Raw genomic sequence first — 19,729 nt, 5'->3', positions numbered from 1 at the left:
CAGTTGTCGTGTATCGTCTTTCTGGTGGTTTAAGAGTTCTGCTAGCATATCCTAATGTTGCTCGTTCGTTATTATCTAGGATCTGAAATAGTTCTCCTCCAATTGCTACTTCAGATGCATCCGTGTTGATATACATCGGTTGTTGTAGTTTTGGAAATGATATTATGACTTTGTCTAAGAACGCTTTCTTTGATTTGTCAAATGCTTCTTGGTGCCTGTTCTCCCATGTCCACTTTTTTGTAGTTTTTGTGAGTTCTATAAGTGGTTGGATGATCTCCGCAAAATCTTTGACATATTTTCTATAGAAATTTAAGAACCCTAAGTAGCTTTGCACCTCCTTGATCCTTGATGGTGTTTTGAATGCCTGGATTGTACTAATTTTTTCAGGGTCCATTTTCAATCCCTCCGTGGAGATAATATGACCTAGAAATGGTACCTCTTTCAAAAAAAATCTGCATTTGTCAATATTAACAGTAATGTTGAACTGTTTAAACTTTGTTAATACTGTTTTGATATGTTCGTAATGGCTCTCTTCGTCTATTGACGTGATCAAAATATCATCTACATATATCGTTACGAATGTATGTAATAATGGTCCCAGTACTTTGTCCATGCTTTTCTGGAATTCTGCTCCACTTATGTTTAATCCGAAAGGCATTCGTTTAAATGAATAGTTTCTCCCGTCGACTAAAAATGAGCATAGTTCTCTGCTATTTTTCTCTAATGGCACTTGCCAATAACCTGACCTCAAATCCAATGTGCTTATGCACTTGATTTCTTCAAATTTTGAAAATATTGTTTCGATTGTCATTGGACATTCCCGATCAGGAACAATGATTTCATTCAATTTTCTAGCGTCTAAACATAGTCTGACTTCACCGTTTTTTTTAAAAACTGGTACTATGGGTAGACAATATGGTGATCTGGATACCTCAATGATGTCCAAATCCATCATTCTTTTTATTTCTTTCTTTACCGCCTCTTTTTTTGCTATAGGTATCGGATATGGTCTTTGGTTAATTGGTTTGCTGTCCCTTATGCGTATTGTGCACCAATAATTTTTTATTTTGCCTGGTTTTTTACTGAATACTTCCGGAAAATCATGAATTAGTTTGTCTAACCTATTTTGCAAGTGGCCTGGTAGGTTTTTTATTCTATTTTCCTTGTGAGTTTCTGTGGTAGTCTTTGTTGATATTGCTCTTAGGTGTACCGGATTTTCTTGTGTTTTATCCATCAGTCGTATTTCGTGTATTTTGTTATTGATTTTTAATACCAATGTTCTCTTCCTAAAATCGATTGATGCTTCATGGTTCTCCAGGAAATCATTTCCTAATATTCCGTTTTCGTTAAGGTTTTTTATTACCATAAACGGTGATTGCAATACATTTTCTCCAATTTGGATTTGTAGTAATATTTGAGTCGATATCTTTGTCATTTTGTCCCCTATTGCATTGTATATGTGTAATCCGTTTACCGGAATTGTTGGTGTTTTAGGGTTTTCGTTTATTATTAATTGTTGATAGTGCTCCGAAATTGCACTTATTTCTGCCCCGGAGTCTATTAACATTTCGTACGTTGTGCCCTTAATCTTGATTTTAACGTATGGGCATCCTTTCATTGTTGTCTTCTTTATTTCTTCGTCGTATTCATCGTCCTGTAACAGGTCCGATGCTTTTAGTATTGCTATTTTGTTTGTGGTTTGTATTTGGTCAGGGGTGTTTATGACAGTGGCTGATCCAGGTCCATCGTCCCCCATTCCTGGTTTTTTGACTCATCATTTTCCTCCGTTTCCACACCATTTTCTACGTACTTTTCGTCCTCCTCGTTGTATATTGCCAGGTGATTTACTGCTTTCGGGCTGTATTGATTTTGTTGTGTTTTTTCTCCAACTGATTGTCGTGTACTTGGTTGGTTTTGATTATTCCCAATCGGCTGTCGTGTTTGATATGTTGCATTATTTTGCCCTTGCCGATAGCTATTGTTTCGTGGTTGTTGCTGTATATTGTATCGGTTAGCGAATTGCTGTGTCTGATTATTTTGCCCATATTGATTCGTAACTTGCTGTACCTGGTTATTATGCGGTTTTTTCTTTATTATGTTTATTGTTTCCTGATCCTTTTGCGGATTGTCGTTTATCTGTTTATTATGGCTATTCTCTAGTTCGCCTAGCTTCTCCCATATATTTAAAAATTTTCTCTCTCTAGTAGTTTGTATATACGCCTGGAATGCGACTGGAAAATGTTTCGTGATTAAATTTATTGCCTGTTCTTCAGTCATTTTCGGAGAATCTAAATATTTTAGTTCTGCCATCCACATATGAAAGTGTTCCTGGAAGTTGTTTGTTATCGGTTTCTTCCCTGCTTCTGTGCATTTTATGAATATACTCCATTGTTTATCTTCAGAGAAGAAATGTTTTAGGAATAGCTGTTTGAATGTGTCTTCTGTCGGGGTTGTATCTTTTATCATGCTAAACCATTTGGCCGCTTTTCCCTTTAGACAGTTTTCTATAACGATTATTCTATCCGCCGTTGTTACTTTTTTGTGTGTTATATAAGTATCGAGATTTTTTAAAAACATTTTCGGATGTTCGTTGTCTTCCCCACTAAAGTTCGGCATTGTTATGTCAATATTGTTTGTTCTTTGTGTTGTCTCTTCTGATCTCATGTTGTTCATGGCCCTCATATCTTTTTCATATTTTGCTGTTTCAATTGTTAATTTGGAGTCTGTGTCATTTATTAGTTGTCTTAGTGCTGAAATTTGTTGATCTTGCTGTTCTTGCTTTTTGTTCTGATCTGCAATATGATTTCTTAACTCTGTCAATCCTGTTTCTTGCTGTTCTATTGTTATTCGCAATTGCTGTATTATATCCTCCAGCTGTTGGATTCGCTCGGTGTTATTCCTCACCATTTTGTCTGCGTTCAATAACTGTTCTTGTTTAATCTCGGTGTTGTGGTCTTTGAGTCACTAGTTGGGCGCCAGTTGATACGGTGCGTCCGGTTGGACGACCCGCGTCGTGAATAAAAAGACTGTTGTATTCAGTAATTAGTTGTTTCTATTGCTATGTATAAAATAATTATGTTTACAATTTATAGGGTTGAGAAAAGTGTCGATTTGTGTCGACCAGACTTAATTAAGTGAGTCGACACAATCGGAGGCACTTGGGCGTATGGTCGGGCTAATGCCGGACCCTATCTTTACAATATTAGGAATGTCAATATGCGGTTAACATAACATGTGTAGGCTAGGGAGTCGGCCGTCGTCGGTGCAGACTTAAATCAAAGCGGCACTCCGACGGCGAACCTGGCTCGGGTCGGACAACTTAATTAAGTGCCGATGTAATCCAGTGATGGCCCTGAAAAGGGCCCTTTTAATAATCGCGTTAGCGGAACGGCGATGGATCAGCGGTTGGCGATGTTGTCGACGGTGTGGTCTGCCGGGACCGTATCGTCGTTGATCTTGGGCATCCGACGCTTATAGCAGTACAGCGGCGTCGTCGTCGGATGGATGTTGATGGCTGACCGGTAGCGGCGATGTTGTCGGCGGCCGATGCTTGAGCGACGCCGTGTAGCAGCGGTTCGTCAGTCTTCGGCGATTGGACGATGTTAAATGCCGTGTGGCGGCGTAGTATTCGGTCCGCGGCGGCTGGGCGATGCTAATTGCCGTGGAGCGGCGTAGTGATCGTTCTTCGGCGGCCGGTTGTTGATAATTGCCGTGTGGCGGCGTAGTTGTCGGTTCTCGGCGGCGGACGATGACAATTGCCGTGGAGCGGTCTGGTCGTCGATCGTCGGCGGTCGGTGGTCTGGTCTGGTGTCTGGTCTTGGTCCTTCTTCTATCTTGTTGTGCTTGATGAATGTTGATAGTTTGAAGGTTTGGAAAAGACTGACTAAGTTATCGAAATCGTCCGGTATATATACCCATTTCGATAACTTAGTCCGTCGCTGATTGGCCCGAGCCTCTGTTGTGAGAGATGAAAATCACACCGTTGTGCTGCCGTTCGCCTTTACTTGGTGTGGTTTTCATCTGTCAAACCGCTTCGTTTTTGGTCAATTAGTGGTCTTGATAAAGACCTTTTTATGTCTCGGTTTATTCCGTAACAACAAATTAAATTCCTCGGTCATTTTATATCCCCTACCGGTATGATCATGGACCCCGATAAAGTCAACGCCCTTCAAAATTTTACCGAACCCCGCAATAAAAAAGATCTCCAATCATTTTTCGGCTTTTGTAATTTCTACCGTAAATTTTCCCAAAATCATGCTTCCCTATTAAACCCCCTGTCCCATCTCATTTGTAAAGACACCCCCTGGATATTCACCGAACAAAATAAAATAGACTTCCAAAAAATAAAAACTGCTTTCTCCCTTCAAATATCATTAACCCACCCCGATTTTAATATTCCCTTCTGTATCCAAACCGATGCCTCGTACATAGGACTTGGAGCAGAACTTTTCCAAATTGACGCTGCGGGCCAACGCAATACCCTGTCGTTCGCAAGTAGGTCACTGTGTGGTGCCGAAAGGAACTACGCCGTGACTGAACTAGAGCTGCTGGGTATTCTGTTTGCCTGTCAGAAATTCAAAATTTATATTCTCGGCCACCCAATTAATTTATATACTGACCAAAAAGCTTTAACTTTTCTAGGTACGTGAAGTTGGCACTACAAAGTACTCAAAACTTTTCAAAAATATTCCAACAATTCCTACTCGGACTTGTTGGACGTTGTTGGACATTTGTTGGAATTTGTTGGAAAAGTTTAGAAAAGTTACGAGTCTTTGAAGTTTGTAGTGCCAAGTACATGACCAACACTACAAAGTACTCAAAACTTTTCGAAAACATTCCAACAACTCCTACTCGGACTTGTTGGACGTTGTTGGACATTTGTTGGAATTTGTTGGAAAAGTTTAGAAAAGTTACGAGACTTTGAAGTTTGTAGTGCCAAGTACATGACCAACACTACAAAGTACTCAAAACTTTTCGAAAACATTCCAACAACTCCTACTCGGACTTGTTGGACGTTGTTGGACATTTGTTGGAAAAGTTTAGAAAAGTTACGTGACTTTGAAGTTTGTAGTGCCAAGTACACGACCAATACTATACAAAGTGATCAAAACTTTTCGAAAACATTCCAACAACTTCCACTAGGACTTGTTGGACGTTGTTGGACATTTGTTGGAATTTGTCGGACAATATTAAAAGCCCTACAATATAAACAAAATATAGTGTTGGAATAACTTGACATCACATATAACACTTATAAATAAAAAAAATCATATCAAATTAATTTTGGTGCTCGCACTCCCAGTGACTTTTAGAAATCGCCCAACAAACCTATTTTAGTCTATTAAAAAAGAAAAAATTTCTCAAACTACCATATATACTAACCATATACCTACTATTGACCATTTAACTATATCTCTAATTAATTTTGAAGTACAAACTCCCAATGATTTATTATTTTTCCTGTGAACCATTGGTACGTAAAAACTGGAGCTAGCTCTGGCGTATGGTATAGGAGTCGAACGGACCTCGTCCATACAAAAAACGATTCTGATGGGAGACAGCCTAGGGTTTTATCATAATATTATACTTTTATACAAACAATTTATAGTTCTGATAATGGGTATGTATTTATTTAAAATATCTATAAAAAAATTTGCTCAGATGTACTTATTTCCAATATTTTTTATTGACAGTTGACTCTCTGCCGAGTGGGAATCCCTAGGTATCGAGTGAATAAAAAAATAATTTTTGATGTGTTTTTTTTTTTGTGTGTGTGTCTGTGTACAGCATAACTACTCGAAATAATGCTTCAATTTCAAACTTTGGGGGTGTTTTCTGATGTAATAGTGAATATCCTTGGTGCATTAAAGACGTCAAAAGTAAACATTTTCCAACAGTTTTCAAAAAAATCGAGAAAAACAAAAAAAAAAAAATGACAGAAAAACGGGAATTTTTAAGCAAAACCAGTTTTTGACCAAATAGGTTTTCTCATTTGGTTGTTATTCAAAAACGAATAATTGTAGATGCATGAAAATTGTACTGAATGTTTATATTTTCATTTTCCCATACACCATAAAATTTTGAAAACATTTTGATTTTTGTTTTGAGCTGTTTACAGACATTTTCAGTTTTCTATTTTTTTTTTTTTTTATAATTGTCAATAAAATTTTATTTGGTCGGCCAAAAAGTCTGAAAATTTAATACAAGGTTCCAGATATATTGATAGCATAGCAGTTGAAAAATATTGAAAATACATAGGCTCAGTTTTTTTTTTATAAGCATTTAAATTTCAAATTTTGACAACATTTATCAAAATCTCGAAAATTATAAATCATTGTAATTAAAAAATTATAAAATGTTAGGTTTTTATAACTAAGGGTTGAAAATTTAAAACAAAGATCCTCATAAATAATTCATATTGTAACCGAAAAGTCTAAAAAATGTGTAATTCAATTTTTTTTTAAAATATTGTTGTTCATATACCTTGACTGACATATCACCTCCATTCAGAATCGTTTTTCTTATACAATGATATTATATTTTATTATATTACAACTTATTTTATAATTTAAATTTGTTGTTTAGTATATAGTAATATTTATCTTAAAACATTCAATTGATAAAAATATTTTGAAAAAGCCAGGGGGGCAAATGCCCCAGCTTGCCCTTCCCTGCGGGCGCCTATGAATATACAGGTTGAATTTTTTTATCAATCAACACTCATTATTTAAAAATGTATTGACTTCTTTCAAATTTTTTTTTTTCAAAATTGTAGGTTTACACTCTTCTTGAATTGTTTATTTTTTTATATTTTTCACCCTTATATTTATTAGATAAACCACTATCAACTTTTGATTTTTAAATGGTAACCTATACTTAAAATTTTATAAATTAATAAAGCTATTTTTTTTATTAATTATTACGTTAAAATTTCGAATTTAGCGCTAGTAGTTTATGAGTTATAGGCATTTAAAGTTTAGATTGGCAAAGTGGAGTGGTAACCACGCAAAATGTTTGTCCATTACTCCGTTTGTCTAAAATTTAAATACTTATAACTCATAAATTACTCGTCCTAAATTCGATTTTTATGTATCAAAATTTTTAGAAAAATATTCTGCTTTGGAACATGAAATTAAAAAACTATGTTGCCATTCAAAAAAGTAAAAAACTTAAAAAATTATAAGGATAAAAAATATTTAAAAATATAATTTTTTAATAAAAGCGTTGGTTTTTAACAACTTGAAATTATGTAAAAAAATATTTTGAAAAAAGTCAATACTTTTTTAAATAATAAGTGTTGTTTGATAAAAGAATCACCCTGTATATATACTTGATTTAACAATAATAATACTTGAAGTAAGAATTTGATATGGATAGTTCTTTAATAAATGTATTTAAATTATTTATAGACATAATTTTAGGGAGGTAAAAACAATTCTACCTATTAGTTTAATGTAGCACTAATACATTTTATCAGTGATATCACTGATATCGATAAAATATGGTTATTTGATCAAATGGTTTTTTTTTCCCAGTATTCCCATGTATATGAAAAATACAATTTTAGCTTTTTATTCAACTAAATATATCACTTAATAAACTAATACTCAATATTACTGCTAATTATGGTGGATTATACTTTAGTTTAAGGACAATAAAAAAAAGCGGGAAAGTGGGTATCGCTTTGCTGTACATTAGGTGGTGGGGTGGACCTCTGACTAGGGTAGGTTAGATTTGAATGCAATGATAGGTATCATTGTATACGAAAAACGATTCTGAACGGACATGATTTGTCAGTCTAGGATATATGTATTATACGTATTTAAATATTGTCATATATCCTATTTTGAAACAAATATTTTATTTTTCAATTAGGACGCATTTTACATAAGGCATGGTTATTCAAATTTTCCAAAAACATTGTATGTAGTTATCATAATTGATAATACCTTATACCTGGTTTGAGAATAAATCGTTATCATTACGCGGTTTCATAAAAATTTAAAACTCAAACGCTCAAAACATTTTTCCTATAATGACGCTTCACATTTTCTCTATAGTTATTTGAAGCAAAACTTATGGAAAACTTAGTGTTGAATTTTATAACCTTAGATACAAATACAAACAATATTATGAATTTTGAACTACAAAATAATTCGCAAATATTCGTGGTTTTGACGAATTTTTGTCAATATTTGAAATTTAAATGCTAATAAAAATTTAATTTGAATGTCCGGTGGACATTTATTTTGTGATAAAAATTGAAAAATTTGTAAAAAATCTTGTATTGAAATTTAAATCTTAGATTTAAAAAGAAATTTTTTTATGAATTTCTAGCTTAAAACAATTTGCGAATTTTTGTGATTTTTACGTATTTTGTCAAAATTCAAAATTTGAACGCTTATAAAAAAAATTGTGACTATGCATTTATTTTATTTTTTAACTGCTATTTTAACAATATGTTAAAAGTCTTGTATTAAATTTTCAAGATTTTTTACCCAAAAAATAAATTTTTATCGATATTAATTTAAAAAAAAACGAATAATGATCGATAATTGAATACCTAGTGAATACCTATGTTCAAATTAAGTCAAATATTTTTGAAAATTTCATGGTGAATAGAATATACTTATATAAAAATTCAGTACAATTTTCATGCATAAAAACAAAAAAAAAATGAGCAAAACCAGTTTTCGACCAAATTGGTCTTCTTATATGGTTGCAATTCAAAAACTAATCACTGTAAATACTTGACATTTTAACCAAATGTTTATGTTAGTATTATTTATATACAGTTTAATTTTCAAAATGTTTTGACTTTTTTTGAGTTATTTATAAACCACTGAAATTTTCAATTTTTATGATAATTTTTTTTTGAAGGGTCAGTAAAAAAATTTTGGATGACCAAAAAAACTTGAAAATTTAATACAAGGTTCCTTATGAGTTATTTTTATTGTAGCTAAAAAAAAAATTAAAAATCATTAGACACAATTTTTTTTTTATAAGCGTTTCTAGTTCAAATTTTTACGAAATCTGCGAAAATGCGAAAATTTGCAAGTAATTTTAAAGTTGAAAAATCATAAAATTTTTTGCGTTTATAAGTAAGGATTAAAAATACAACACTAAGTTTTCTATAAATTTTTCTTCAAGTAGCGCTAGAGAAAACTCAAAGCATCATTATAGGAAAAATTTTAAGTGCTTTTGAATTTTAAATTTTTACGAAATAGCGTAACGATAACGATTTATCCTCAAACGATTTTAAATATTTGTTATTATTCAAAAAGTATAAGTCGTAGATACTTGAACATTTCACCAGTTATTTAAATTGGCATTTTCTTTACATGATTTAATTTTCAATTTTTCAGAAAAATTTTTTTTGAAGTGTCGATAAAATTTTTTTGGCCCTATCAAAATACTTGAAAATTCAATACAAAGTTTCTCATAAGTTATTCTTATAGTGATTAAAAAATTATAATAATACATAGGCACAATTTTTTTTAAAATAGCATTTGAAGTTCAAATATTGACAAAAATTCGTTAAAACCATGAATATTTTTTTTTTGTGTCTGTCATCACGTTTTGGGGCAGTAAAAGTACTCTGATTTTTCACTTCAGTACTTTATTCGATCAGAGAGTGAATCTAGTTGATACTTGAACCAACTAGATAGGTACACAGGGGGTCAAAAGTAAAAAATTCTCAATATTTATCTAAATAATCGGGATAAACAAACTAAAAATTAAGGAAACAACGGGAATTTTTATGCACAATCAGTTTTCGACAAAATCAATTTGGTTTTTGGAATAATTTTAAAACAAATGATACATGAAATTTTCACTGAATCTTTATATAAATATATTCTATCCACATGCAATTTTCAAAAAAATTCAACTTAAGTTGAACTATTCATAGGGTATATGCAATTTTCGATCATTATTAGTTTTTTTTAAATTAATATCAATACAAATTTATTTTTTGGGTAGAAAATCTTGAGAAATTAATACAAGGCTCTTAACATATTGTTACAATAGCAATTGAAAAACAAAAGAAATTCATCGTCACAATTTTTTTTTATAAGCATTCAAATTTGGAATTTTGACAAAATAGTAAAAATACACAAATTTTTTTAAGCTAGAAATTCATGAAAAATTTTCTTTTTTAATCTAAGATTTGAAAATTTAATACAAGATTCCTTACAAATTTTTCAATCTTTATCACAAAAAAAATGTCCACCGGAAATTCAAATTAAATTTTTATTAGTATTTTAATTTCAAATATTGACAAAAATTCGTCAACCCATGAATATTTGCAAATTATTTTGTAGTTTAAAATTCATAAAATTGTTTGGATTTATAACTAAGGATTAAAAATACAACACTAAGTTTTCTATAAGTTTTTCTTCAAGTAGCTATAGAGAAAACTCGAAGCATCATTGTAGGAAAAATGTTTTGAGCGTTTGAGTTTTAAATTTTTATGAAATCGCGTAACGATAACGATTTATCCTCAAACCAGTTATATGTTATATGTTATATGTAAATGTAATATGTATGATAATATAAGGTATTATGAATTATGATAACTACATGCAATGTTTTTGGAAAAATTGATTAACCATGCCTTATGCAAAATGCGTCCTAAAATATTTGTTTCAAAATAGAATATATGACAATATTTAAATATAATATATCCTAGATCGACAAATCATCTCCGTTCAGAATCGTTTTTTGTATACAATGATACCTATATCATTGCATTCAAATTTAACCTACCCTAGTCAGAGGTCCACCACACCCCCTAATGTACAGCAAAGCGACATCCACTTACCCGCTTTTTTTAAATTCATAATATATAACCTAAATCGTTCGATATTGGTCGCATTGTCTTTAAATCTCCAAGGATCAACGCAGCCTCGCCAAGGTATCAAATTCATGTTTTTGAAAAATTTTAAAATTGATCCTAAGATAGAAAAATTCACATTTATAACCTATTTAATTCAGTGAAAAAACTTTTTCCAAAAATTGTTGCAAATTTTTTGAGGTTTAACAACTTAGTCAGAGTACAAATTTTTTATATACAGGGTGTAACAGTACTATTTGACAAATATAGTAATATTTGTAGTGGAAATTTGTTAAATAGTCCTGTTACACCTTATATTTAATGCCTCAGTGGTTTACGAAAGAATCGCAAAAATATTGAGTTCCAGCAGATAATCGAATATTTAAACTAGTTTAGAATGACCTAGAATGATTCTAAACGATTTCTTAACTAATTCGTTGACCTGTTACAACAATTCTAAATCAAAGCATTTAATCTTTTTTGACGAATAAAGTCCCTCAAATTGCTTTTGTCACTTAATATAGAAAAAGTACCTATACTTTCGTTGATTCGTTCACAACTATAGTTTATATATAACAGGTACATAATTACCTTAATAATGTAATTTTTGTAAAATCAAATAAATAAACAAATATTTGTTAGTTACTAAAATATATTAATTTATAATTTTTTGGAGATGAGTGTTTAGTTTAAGTGAATAATTTGGCCATTGGCTCAACTAGGGGGGTGCACAAGTCCACTGTCCAAGTTTAAAATGTGCACTCCCAAAAAGGGGGAATGTGACTGGCCATCGTCATATGAAAGTATACCAAAAATGATGAAAAAATACCCTTTAAATAGTTGGTCTAACTTTTTTATTTTTAAATTATAGGCAATTAACTTTTTTTATCAAAACTAACCTATCGCTCATTTGTTTATATATCTTAAAAACTTTTCAACATTTTGACTTAATTTTGGTATTACAATAATGTTTTTTTTTTATCCTGTTAGAAAAATGTCTACCAGAAGTAGTGCTTCGATTTCCACATATTATATAGGTAGTATCTTTTTTTCATAAAATTGGATCCTGGTGGTACTTTAAGAAAGTAATTTTTTGATTCTCTCTTATTTAACGCCACGGTAAAAAACCACTGAAAAATTACGAAAGAACTGGATTTCAATTTTGCTTTTCAAAAAACGCTTTATTTATCAGCATAGAAACGAATAATATTTAAATATCAAATAAAATAAAAATATTCTTTCGTCCGCTCAGAATCGTTTTTTTATCGAATGTAATCATTGCATTCAAATCGAAACTGTAAGACTACACTATCCTGTCCGAGGACCGAAGGGACGATGGACAAACTTTCTACACCGCAATGCTGACCTACTCTTTTTTTAATTTTAAATCTATTTCAGTGTTATATAAACTACAATACTACATAGTACATAAACAATTAAACAAGCAATGTGAAAATTATTATTAAATGGAAAAAAGTTATCATTTACTAATTAACTCGTAGTAAATATTAAATTATTTGGAGTACCAACCTAATCCTTTTAAAAATTCAAATGTTTGATAAAAAAAAATGTTTACTTTTTCAAATTAATAAATCGGCAGGACCTAGGATCGACTGGAAGTTTTTTGAGGACATGGTGAAATGTGCGGATATATTTTATTATAATGGTTAATATATATTCGTGGAGATCATGAAATTTTTATTTGAATTAAATTAAAAATAATTATATCTACCAATTTTATTCATCTCATAAAAACATAGTCTACAATATTATAAGTGTAGACATAGCCATATAGTTTAACACATACATGTAGTCTTGTGTAAAATACTTTTGAAAAGCAAGGCTGGGCAAGTTAACTAATTATTTTAACTCGTTAAGTTAAGTTAATACAGAAAAATGTAAGTTAAGTTAAAAGTTAAAAGTTAGTTTTCTTATTTATTTAACTCGTTAAAAGTTAAAAGTTAATTTGAAAAAAAGTAACTTAACTTAGTTCAAAATAAGTTAATTTTCTTTTTTCATGTACAATAAATTATCATACATTTTTATCAAAGCTTAACAAATAACACAATATAATGGAAGTCTAACTATTTTCAATAAACATATGTAATTGTATTAATTACAATAGGTACTTGGTAAGTACTACTTACATAATTCAATCAATTATAAAATCTAATAAAACAAATAAATTATTTCAATGTATTTTTTTTACCTACACGTTTTCCAAAATGATGGCTTAACTTAAAAATTTTATTTTATTTATTCATTACCAATTTATAAATATAAAATAATATTAAGGGGATTCGATACCGACCGTTTTTAAGGAGCTAAGTATAGGCAATTTTAAGGCCATTTCCATAGTGCGTGCGTGCGTGGCGTGTATTTGTGTTTGTAGTAAACCATCATTAGTGTTAGTGCCCCCGCCCACCCACATGACTACTACGGCCCGCAACATTATGATATTTCTTATCTTCGATTATGACGGCGTCCCGTAATTACACTACCTGTCCTGTATAAAAATATAATAAATATACATAGTACATGTACATCAATAGTAATTATTATTATAGATACTAGATAGTATATCATTCGCTGCCTGACGTAATTTTAAATTTTTATTTTTTACCCAACGAACATTGATCGCAGGCATTTTCGTAATTAAATATAAAGATAGGTAAAATAAGTATATAACTATTGTAACTTGTAAGTTATTACTCGTAATAATACAATAATAACAAGCGTTTATTTCAAATAATAAAGTAATTTTTATGATTATTTTATTCGCCTTTTAGACTTAATTTTTTTCGTTTATATTTTTATGTAATTACCTATTACCTACCTGTATACTACCTAAATTGTATTTATTTGAGAGTCAAAAAAATACTCATCATTGCAAAAACTTTTTTATTTTATTCAATTTATTGTACTATTATACATTATTATAATAGGTATCTAATTATAATATTATAAGCCTGTTCTAAGTGGAAGTCCTCGGTCAAGTCGCGAATCAATTATTTCCGGAAGTAAACATTCCATGTAAAACTTCTTCAACTTTGGTTCTATATCCATCCAGAACTTGTCATCCCTTTCAATTTTCTCTACTGTAAGTCCTATTAATTGGTATGAGTGTTATTATTATAATTTTATATAACAAATGGCTAATTGTATACATTTTCTTTTAACTTATAAATTTAAGCTTCATTTATAATAATTTTTACCTTTAGGTGTCCATATACAAAAATAACAAAACTTCCTATTAGTTATATGTAGTTGTCCCTGAATTTGATAGAAGTATGCATGTGATGTTTTCAGCTGTAAATTTCCATCATTATACGAAATACATTTTAATTTTTTTTCATAAAAGGCCTCTTCCGGCGTATAATCTTTTATGGATGATGGACATTTAATTTCAACAATAGAATCATAACTTATCAAACCATCTGGACTAGCAGCCAAAAAAGGCAAATCATTATCAACAAAGAGCCCACAGGGTAATATTACTGACCCAAGCTTTAAGTCCAAATTTTTTTTTGCCAAAGGTTCATTCTGAATTCCATATCTAAAAACATTATTATTATGACTGAGAAAGTAGTATAAGTAACCCATATAATAAATATTTTATACATAATATAAAGAATAAAGAAAAAAATGGGTGAGTGTAATGCATAATTGACCTACTTTGTTGCAGCATTACCACGAAATAAGTCGTATAAAATAAATTTGACTGTATTTTCGCGAGAAGTGGTTGATCTCAATCTGGCAACTTTTCCAAAGTTTGAAGCTGTGAGTCTCATTTTTCTTTGCCTTCGCCATTCATCGCTTTGTGATTGATTAATAGTACTTCTTTCCAATAATTTTATTTCTTCATTTGTGAGTTTTAATTTTTTTAGAAACAAGGTTTTTTTAATTTCATACTCTTCAATTGGCATATCAACTATTTCAGAAGGCTGTTCTACTGCTCCATAGTCTTCGTCAGGTCCGTGTGGAAATATATTTTTTTTAACTTTATATCTTGAAAAAAATATTAAACAAATATAAAAATTTATAAAAATTACAATAGACAATATTAATTATAGTTATAGTTATATAAACACAAAATGTAATTGATATGCACCCAGGTTGATTTAATTTTCTTCGTTTAATATCATTTTTCTTTTTTTGTATCCTCTTAATATATTTTTTCGTGAACAATCCTGGACTATGAAAAGTAGCTTTTTTTATGGAAATGGCTAATATACGAAGGGCCGACGTTGAACGCATTGACAGCCGTATCGCAACGGGCTTGGTAAGAGCCTATATTTAATATAGTAATAACCAGGGTTGGGATTTTATAGCATTTGCATATTTCTTATGAGATGCTTAAAAAATAGCAGAGTAAGCTAAAAATGTGTTTCATGATACAGAGAACTCAAATTAAAAATTTTATTTTGCTTTTTTTTTGCATATTTTACGATTTTTTAGTTTTTACTGCTTTTTTTGGGTTTTTTGAGATTTTTTTGCATTTTTACCTGTTTTTGAATCAAAATCTGTCAAAATGTTATGAAATTATATTTTAGTAAACATGTTTTTAGATTTTTCTCAATTGAATTATCAAATAAATTGTAAATGTACCTATAGATTAAGTAAATAGGCCGATTACTATGATGCAATGCCGTACAGCGTTAATATATAGGTATAATATAATACTACGATAATTTAGTTTTAGGTATTTGGTTCTAATTTTTGTTATCTGCTAATTTTGTTGGGTTTTTTTTTTGTCGATTTCTACTGCGATTATTAATCGCCGATTATCAACGTTGTATTATAGACTATAGTCAATTCATTTTATATAGGTACCTAGTTGTCTCGTGTGCCTGTAGTCAGTACCTACTCACGTGTTACATTGTATTTTCGCCGTTTATGTGCAGTAACTTTGTTTTAAAATGTCAAAAGTTAAGTCATCTCTTTTGTGTAAACTCAATAATTTTGTATCAGAGTTCGGAGAAGAAGTGTTTAAGGTAGATGACAATGTATTATTTTGTCAATTATGTGAGTGTAAAGTGAACAGTGAAAAAAAATTTAACATAACTCAGCACTTAAAGACAGATAAACATATTAATGCAACGAAACGCCATCAAAATAAAATTGAAAAAAAACAACAGTTTCTTACGAGGTACCAAAAAAACTCTTTTAATGTCGATTTATGTAAAGCATTTATAGCGGCAAACATTCCTTTAAATAAATTATCTAATCCAATATTTCGACAATTTCTTGAAACGTACATGAAAAATCCGATTCCAGATCAAACCACGTTAAGAAAGTTATATGTGGATGATATATATAACGAGACTATGGAAAACATTCGGTCTAAATTATCTTCTAAGCGAATATGGGTCAGTATCGATGAAACAACCGATGTCGAAGGACGGTATATAGCCAATGTGATTGTCGGCAGTCTTGAAGCCGATCGTCAAGGCGTTGTATTTTTACTTCATACTGAAGAACTAGGAAAAACAAATTTTTCTTCTATCAGCCAGCTATTCAACAAGTCAATGGGTATATTGTGGCCGAACGGAGTACAACATGAACATGTTCTTTTATTTGTATCAGACGCCGCACCATATATGGTAAAGGCAGGGACGGCTTTCCAAGTTTTCTATTCTAAAATGCTACACGTGACGTGTGCAGCCCATGGTTTACACAGAGTAGCAGAACAAGTTAGATCTCATTTCAGTACAGTGGATAAGTTAATAGCAAGTGTTAAACAAGTATTTAAAAAAGCTCCGAGTCGGTTACAATTATTTAAAAATGAACTTCCTGGAGTAAACTTTCCGCCAGAACCAGTTATTACACGTTGGGGAACCTGGATTAATGCAGCTACCTATTATTGCGAGAATATACAAGCTGTTCGTCATATTATTGGATTACTCGACCAAGAAGATGCGATTAGTATTCAAAAAGCAAAAAAATGTTTAGACAAACCAAATCTTGAAAATAACTTGGCATACATTAAATCAAATTTTTCTATTTTATCTGTAGCCATTGATAAATTGCAAGCAAAAAATCTGTCCTTAGCCACATCATTAAATATTATTAAAGATATCGAAGAAACACTGAAAACACTAAATGGTGAACCTTACCATCCTATATACATAAAATTAAAAAACGTTTTAGAAAAAAATAGTGGTTTGTCTAAATTGAAACATATTTCAAATATCTTGGATGGGGATGAAAATACAAATATTGGTGAATTACTTGGTGAACTTACATGTAGCGATATTGTATATTTCAAATACGCACCAATTGTGTCAGTGGACGTCGAACGTTCATTTTCGACGTACAAGACTTTGTTGGCTGACAACCGCCGTAAATTCAAATTTGATAATCTGGCCAAGCATTTAATAATCCAATGTAACACTCAAGGTAAACATTTTAAATCGCTTACTTTTTATTTAAAATTTTTGAAAATAATTAATTGGGTAATTTTTTTTACAGCCCTTCAGGATTCTGACCAGAGTGACTGAATTACGTATACCGTATTGTTGTACGTATTGTTGTTTGGATATTTTTAGCGCATATTTAGCGATAATTAACTTAAGTAACTACCTATAATAACTTCAAATTTGTAAGTGATTAATTAATAAATTTCCATTTTTTTTGCATATTTTGTTGTTTTTATTGCATATTTTTAGCGCATATTTAGCGATAGTTAAGGTCATATTATAGCGCATATTTATGCAATTTTAAGTGCTATAAAATCCCAACCCTGGTAATAACTAATAATATTAAGTATACATTTACGTTTATATTTTTTTAAACCCATTATTATTTTTAACACTTGCCTCTAAAAGAATAATTAACACGTTTACCACCTACGTATTTAACAACAACGCTATTATAACTTTCCACGCAGTTGTTGTTTACAAAATGAATGAGACTATCAGAATGATGTGCAACTAAATTTCTTGCTCCCAAAATATCTTGCCAAAGTCCACAATTTTCCATTTCGGAGATTATATTTCTTTCCCCGGGTTTAGGTCCATCACAAAAATAACTAAAAAAAATCATTAATTATTATAATAAAGTTTGTCTATAACCTTTTTTTATGTTTAAATAAGCACATTACGAAAAAACCCACTTAGCACACTTGTCATGAGAACCAAAAACATGATAAGGCCCATTTTCTATATCCTCCCTTAATAAAGTGATCTTGTAATTTAAAGGGACGTCTAATTTCGATCTATATTTAATTGCGTATGTAATTCCGGACCTGTAATATAATTTGTATTGTGAATATAAAATAAAGACAAGACTAGTAAATAAATACAAGACTGGGAAAAGCAGCATATTATTCTATTTTTTTTTCAATGATTAAAAAAAATTACCTCAGTTTTAAACGTCGTTCCTTTAACATTTTTCGTAGCTCACCAGGGACGACAACGCCGCTTGAACTTTTTCTCCTAGATGCTATATCCACTATGCGATTTAAATAATTTCTTAAAATATGGTTATTACACTCAATTTTTTGTACTTCCGTATCAAATCCATACGGTTTTGACATCATAATTTTTTTTAGTATACTAGAGTCTCCATCTCCTATGAGTTTATGATAAATTATATTATGTGTAGGAATGCTTTGTCGAAAACCTTCTACAATTATATCTGACTCCATAGAAGTGCTAGTGTTGTTCCAGTTTTTATAGCAAATATGATTTGGAGGATCTTTGTTTATTGCCTTAGCTTTCATACATACCGAACAGTATTTGTTCCGTACTCCAATAAATAATACTTTTTTTGTTCTATAACCGACAATGCAAGCCTAAAAATTAGTAAATATTAAAATATTAAAATTATAGTCTTGCCCGCCTTTTTTAATATTTTATAAAATTATTAAAATAAAAACGTACAACTCCAGATAATGCATTGTAGTTATGTTTATAGGATCTTTTTGACCACGCGCCATCAGCAACGACAGTTATCAAGGGTATACCATTACTATTTACTTCACCATTTTCAATAGCTAATCGTGCTTCTTATTTGCCAGCCTCTTCGATCGATTCCCATGTAGTTAATTGTGTTTTATTTGCCACGAATTCATGTTCTTTCTGATATGTTTTATTAGACATACAAGGCATATCTAAAATGGCTGAAAATTGATCCAATTGGGAATGCCCTTGCCCTGTATTTAACATGGCAGTGACAGCTGCAGTGTTTACCGTTAATTTCTCATTTAAAATTGGGGGTTCAGAATAAATAATTTCTTTTTTACGACACATACTCGTAGAACAATCAAAATGAAATTCAGAAAAAAATCCTTTACGAATTTCATGAGAAAAAATTATATTTTTAAATGAACAATCAAATGGTGTATGACATACTGATGAAATTGATTTAAAAATATAACTAATGTCAACTATTCTTCGGCCATTTAATACATCATGTTCAACTCTAAAAACAATTTTAAATTCAAAATACTTCTTTAATAATACAAATACAGGCTAACGTTTTTATATGTATAGGTATACTAAATAATGTTTAGCTGTTCAAGACGATGTCAGAGCACTATTTATTTTTTTTCTCCGACCCACGCGCAACATATCAAATTTTACGTTCATAATAATGATTATAAATTATAATTTAAATAATCATAACAACTTCCAAAGTTTGAGTGAAATTACCTCTTAAAAAATTTGAAGATAAGATTATTATCTAGCTAGGGCATAGCATAGCTTTTTATTATATTTTGATTTTATAAAATACTCATAACTCGCTTTAAAATTAAAATATAATAAAAAGCCTATGAGATGCCCTAGATAATAATATCTTATATTCTTATCTTTAAATTGTATAAGAGGACATTTCACTCTAATTTAAAAAATTCTTATGATTATAATCTATTGTGAACGTAAACTTTGCCAT

At 30.5% G+C, this 19,729-nt stretch overlaps 2 protein-coding genes and 1 pseudogene across 3 annotated transcripts; 1 reads left to right on the top strand and 2 right to left on the bottom strand.

Annotated features, from left to right (window-relative positions):
• Positions 1–1,719: 1,719 nt before the first annotated feature.
• LOC149059069 (uncharacterized) lies at positions 1,720–2,907 on the bottom strand. Its single transcript, XM_089218539.1, has 2 exons — positions 2,117–2,907; positions 1,720–2,041 (listed from the first exon to the last, which is right to left on the bottom strand). The coding sequence occupies exons 1-2, from the start codon at positions 2,905–2,907 to the stop codon at positions 1,720–1,722; spliced, it is 1,113 nt and encodes a 370-aa protein (XP_089074665.1).
• A 10,854-nt stretch (positions 2,908–13,761) lies between these two features.
• On the bottom strand, positions 13,762–19,729 carry LOC149059067 (uncharacterized; annotated as a pseudogene). The gene is made up of 9 exons (XR_016190102.1): positions 19,722–19,729; positions 18,718–19,258; positions 18,196–18,629; positions 17,949–18,080; positions 17,653–17,864; positions 14,926–15,124; positions 14,510–14,834; positions 14,050–14,390; positions 13,762–13,941 (listed from the first exon to the last, which is right to left on the bottom strand). The product of XR_016190102.1 is annotated as an uncharacterized LOC149059067 (transcript).
• LOC149059068 (uncharacterized) lies at positions 15,739–17,369 on the top strand. The gene is made up of 2 exons (XM_089218683.1): positions 15,739–17,233; positions 17,306–17,369. Exons 1-2 carry the CDS (start codon positions 15,754–15,756, stop codon positions 17,332–17,334), a joined length of 1,509 nt encoding a protein of 502 aa, XP_089074809.1. The 5' UTR covers positions 15,739–15,753; the 3' UTR covers positions 17,335–17,369.

This window comes from Diuraphis noxia, unplaced genomic scaffold (assembly GCF_037042655.1).
Source record: "Diuraphis noxia isolate RWA-SAM2 unplaced genomic scaffold, SU_Dnox_SAM2 contig0002, whole genome shotgun sequence".
Taxonomy (NCBI): Eukaryota; Metazoa; Arthropoda; class Insecta; order Hemiptera; family Aphididae; genus Diuraphis; species Diuraphis noxia.
The sequence above is the reverse complement of the archived record's forward strand: the minus strand, read 5'-3'. Positions and strand labels throughout refer to the sequence as shown.

Coding starts and splice junctions, on each gene's coding strand:
- LOC149059069 (XM_089218539.1), bottom strand. CDS start 2,907: ATGGTGAGGAATAACACCGAGCGAATCCAACAGCTGGAGGATATAATA. Junction 2,042..2,116: donor ATAAACGACAATCCGCAAAA/GGATCAGGAAAC, acceptor GAATCAATATGG/GCAAAATAATCAGACACAGC.
- LOC149059068 (XM_089218683.1), top strand. CDS start 15,754: ATGTCAAAAGTTAAGTCATCTCTTTTGTGTAAACTCAATAATTTTGTA. Junction 17,234..17,305: donor AATCCAATGTAACACTCAAG/GTAAACATTTTA, acceptor TTTTTTTTACAG/CCCTTCAGGATTCTGACCAG.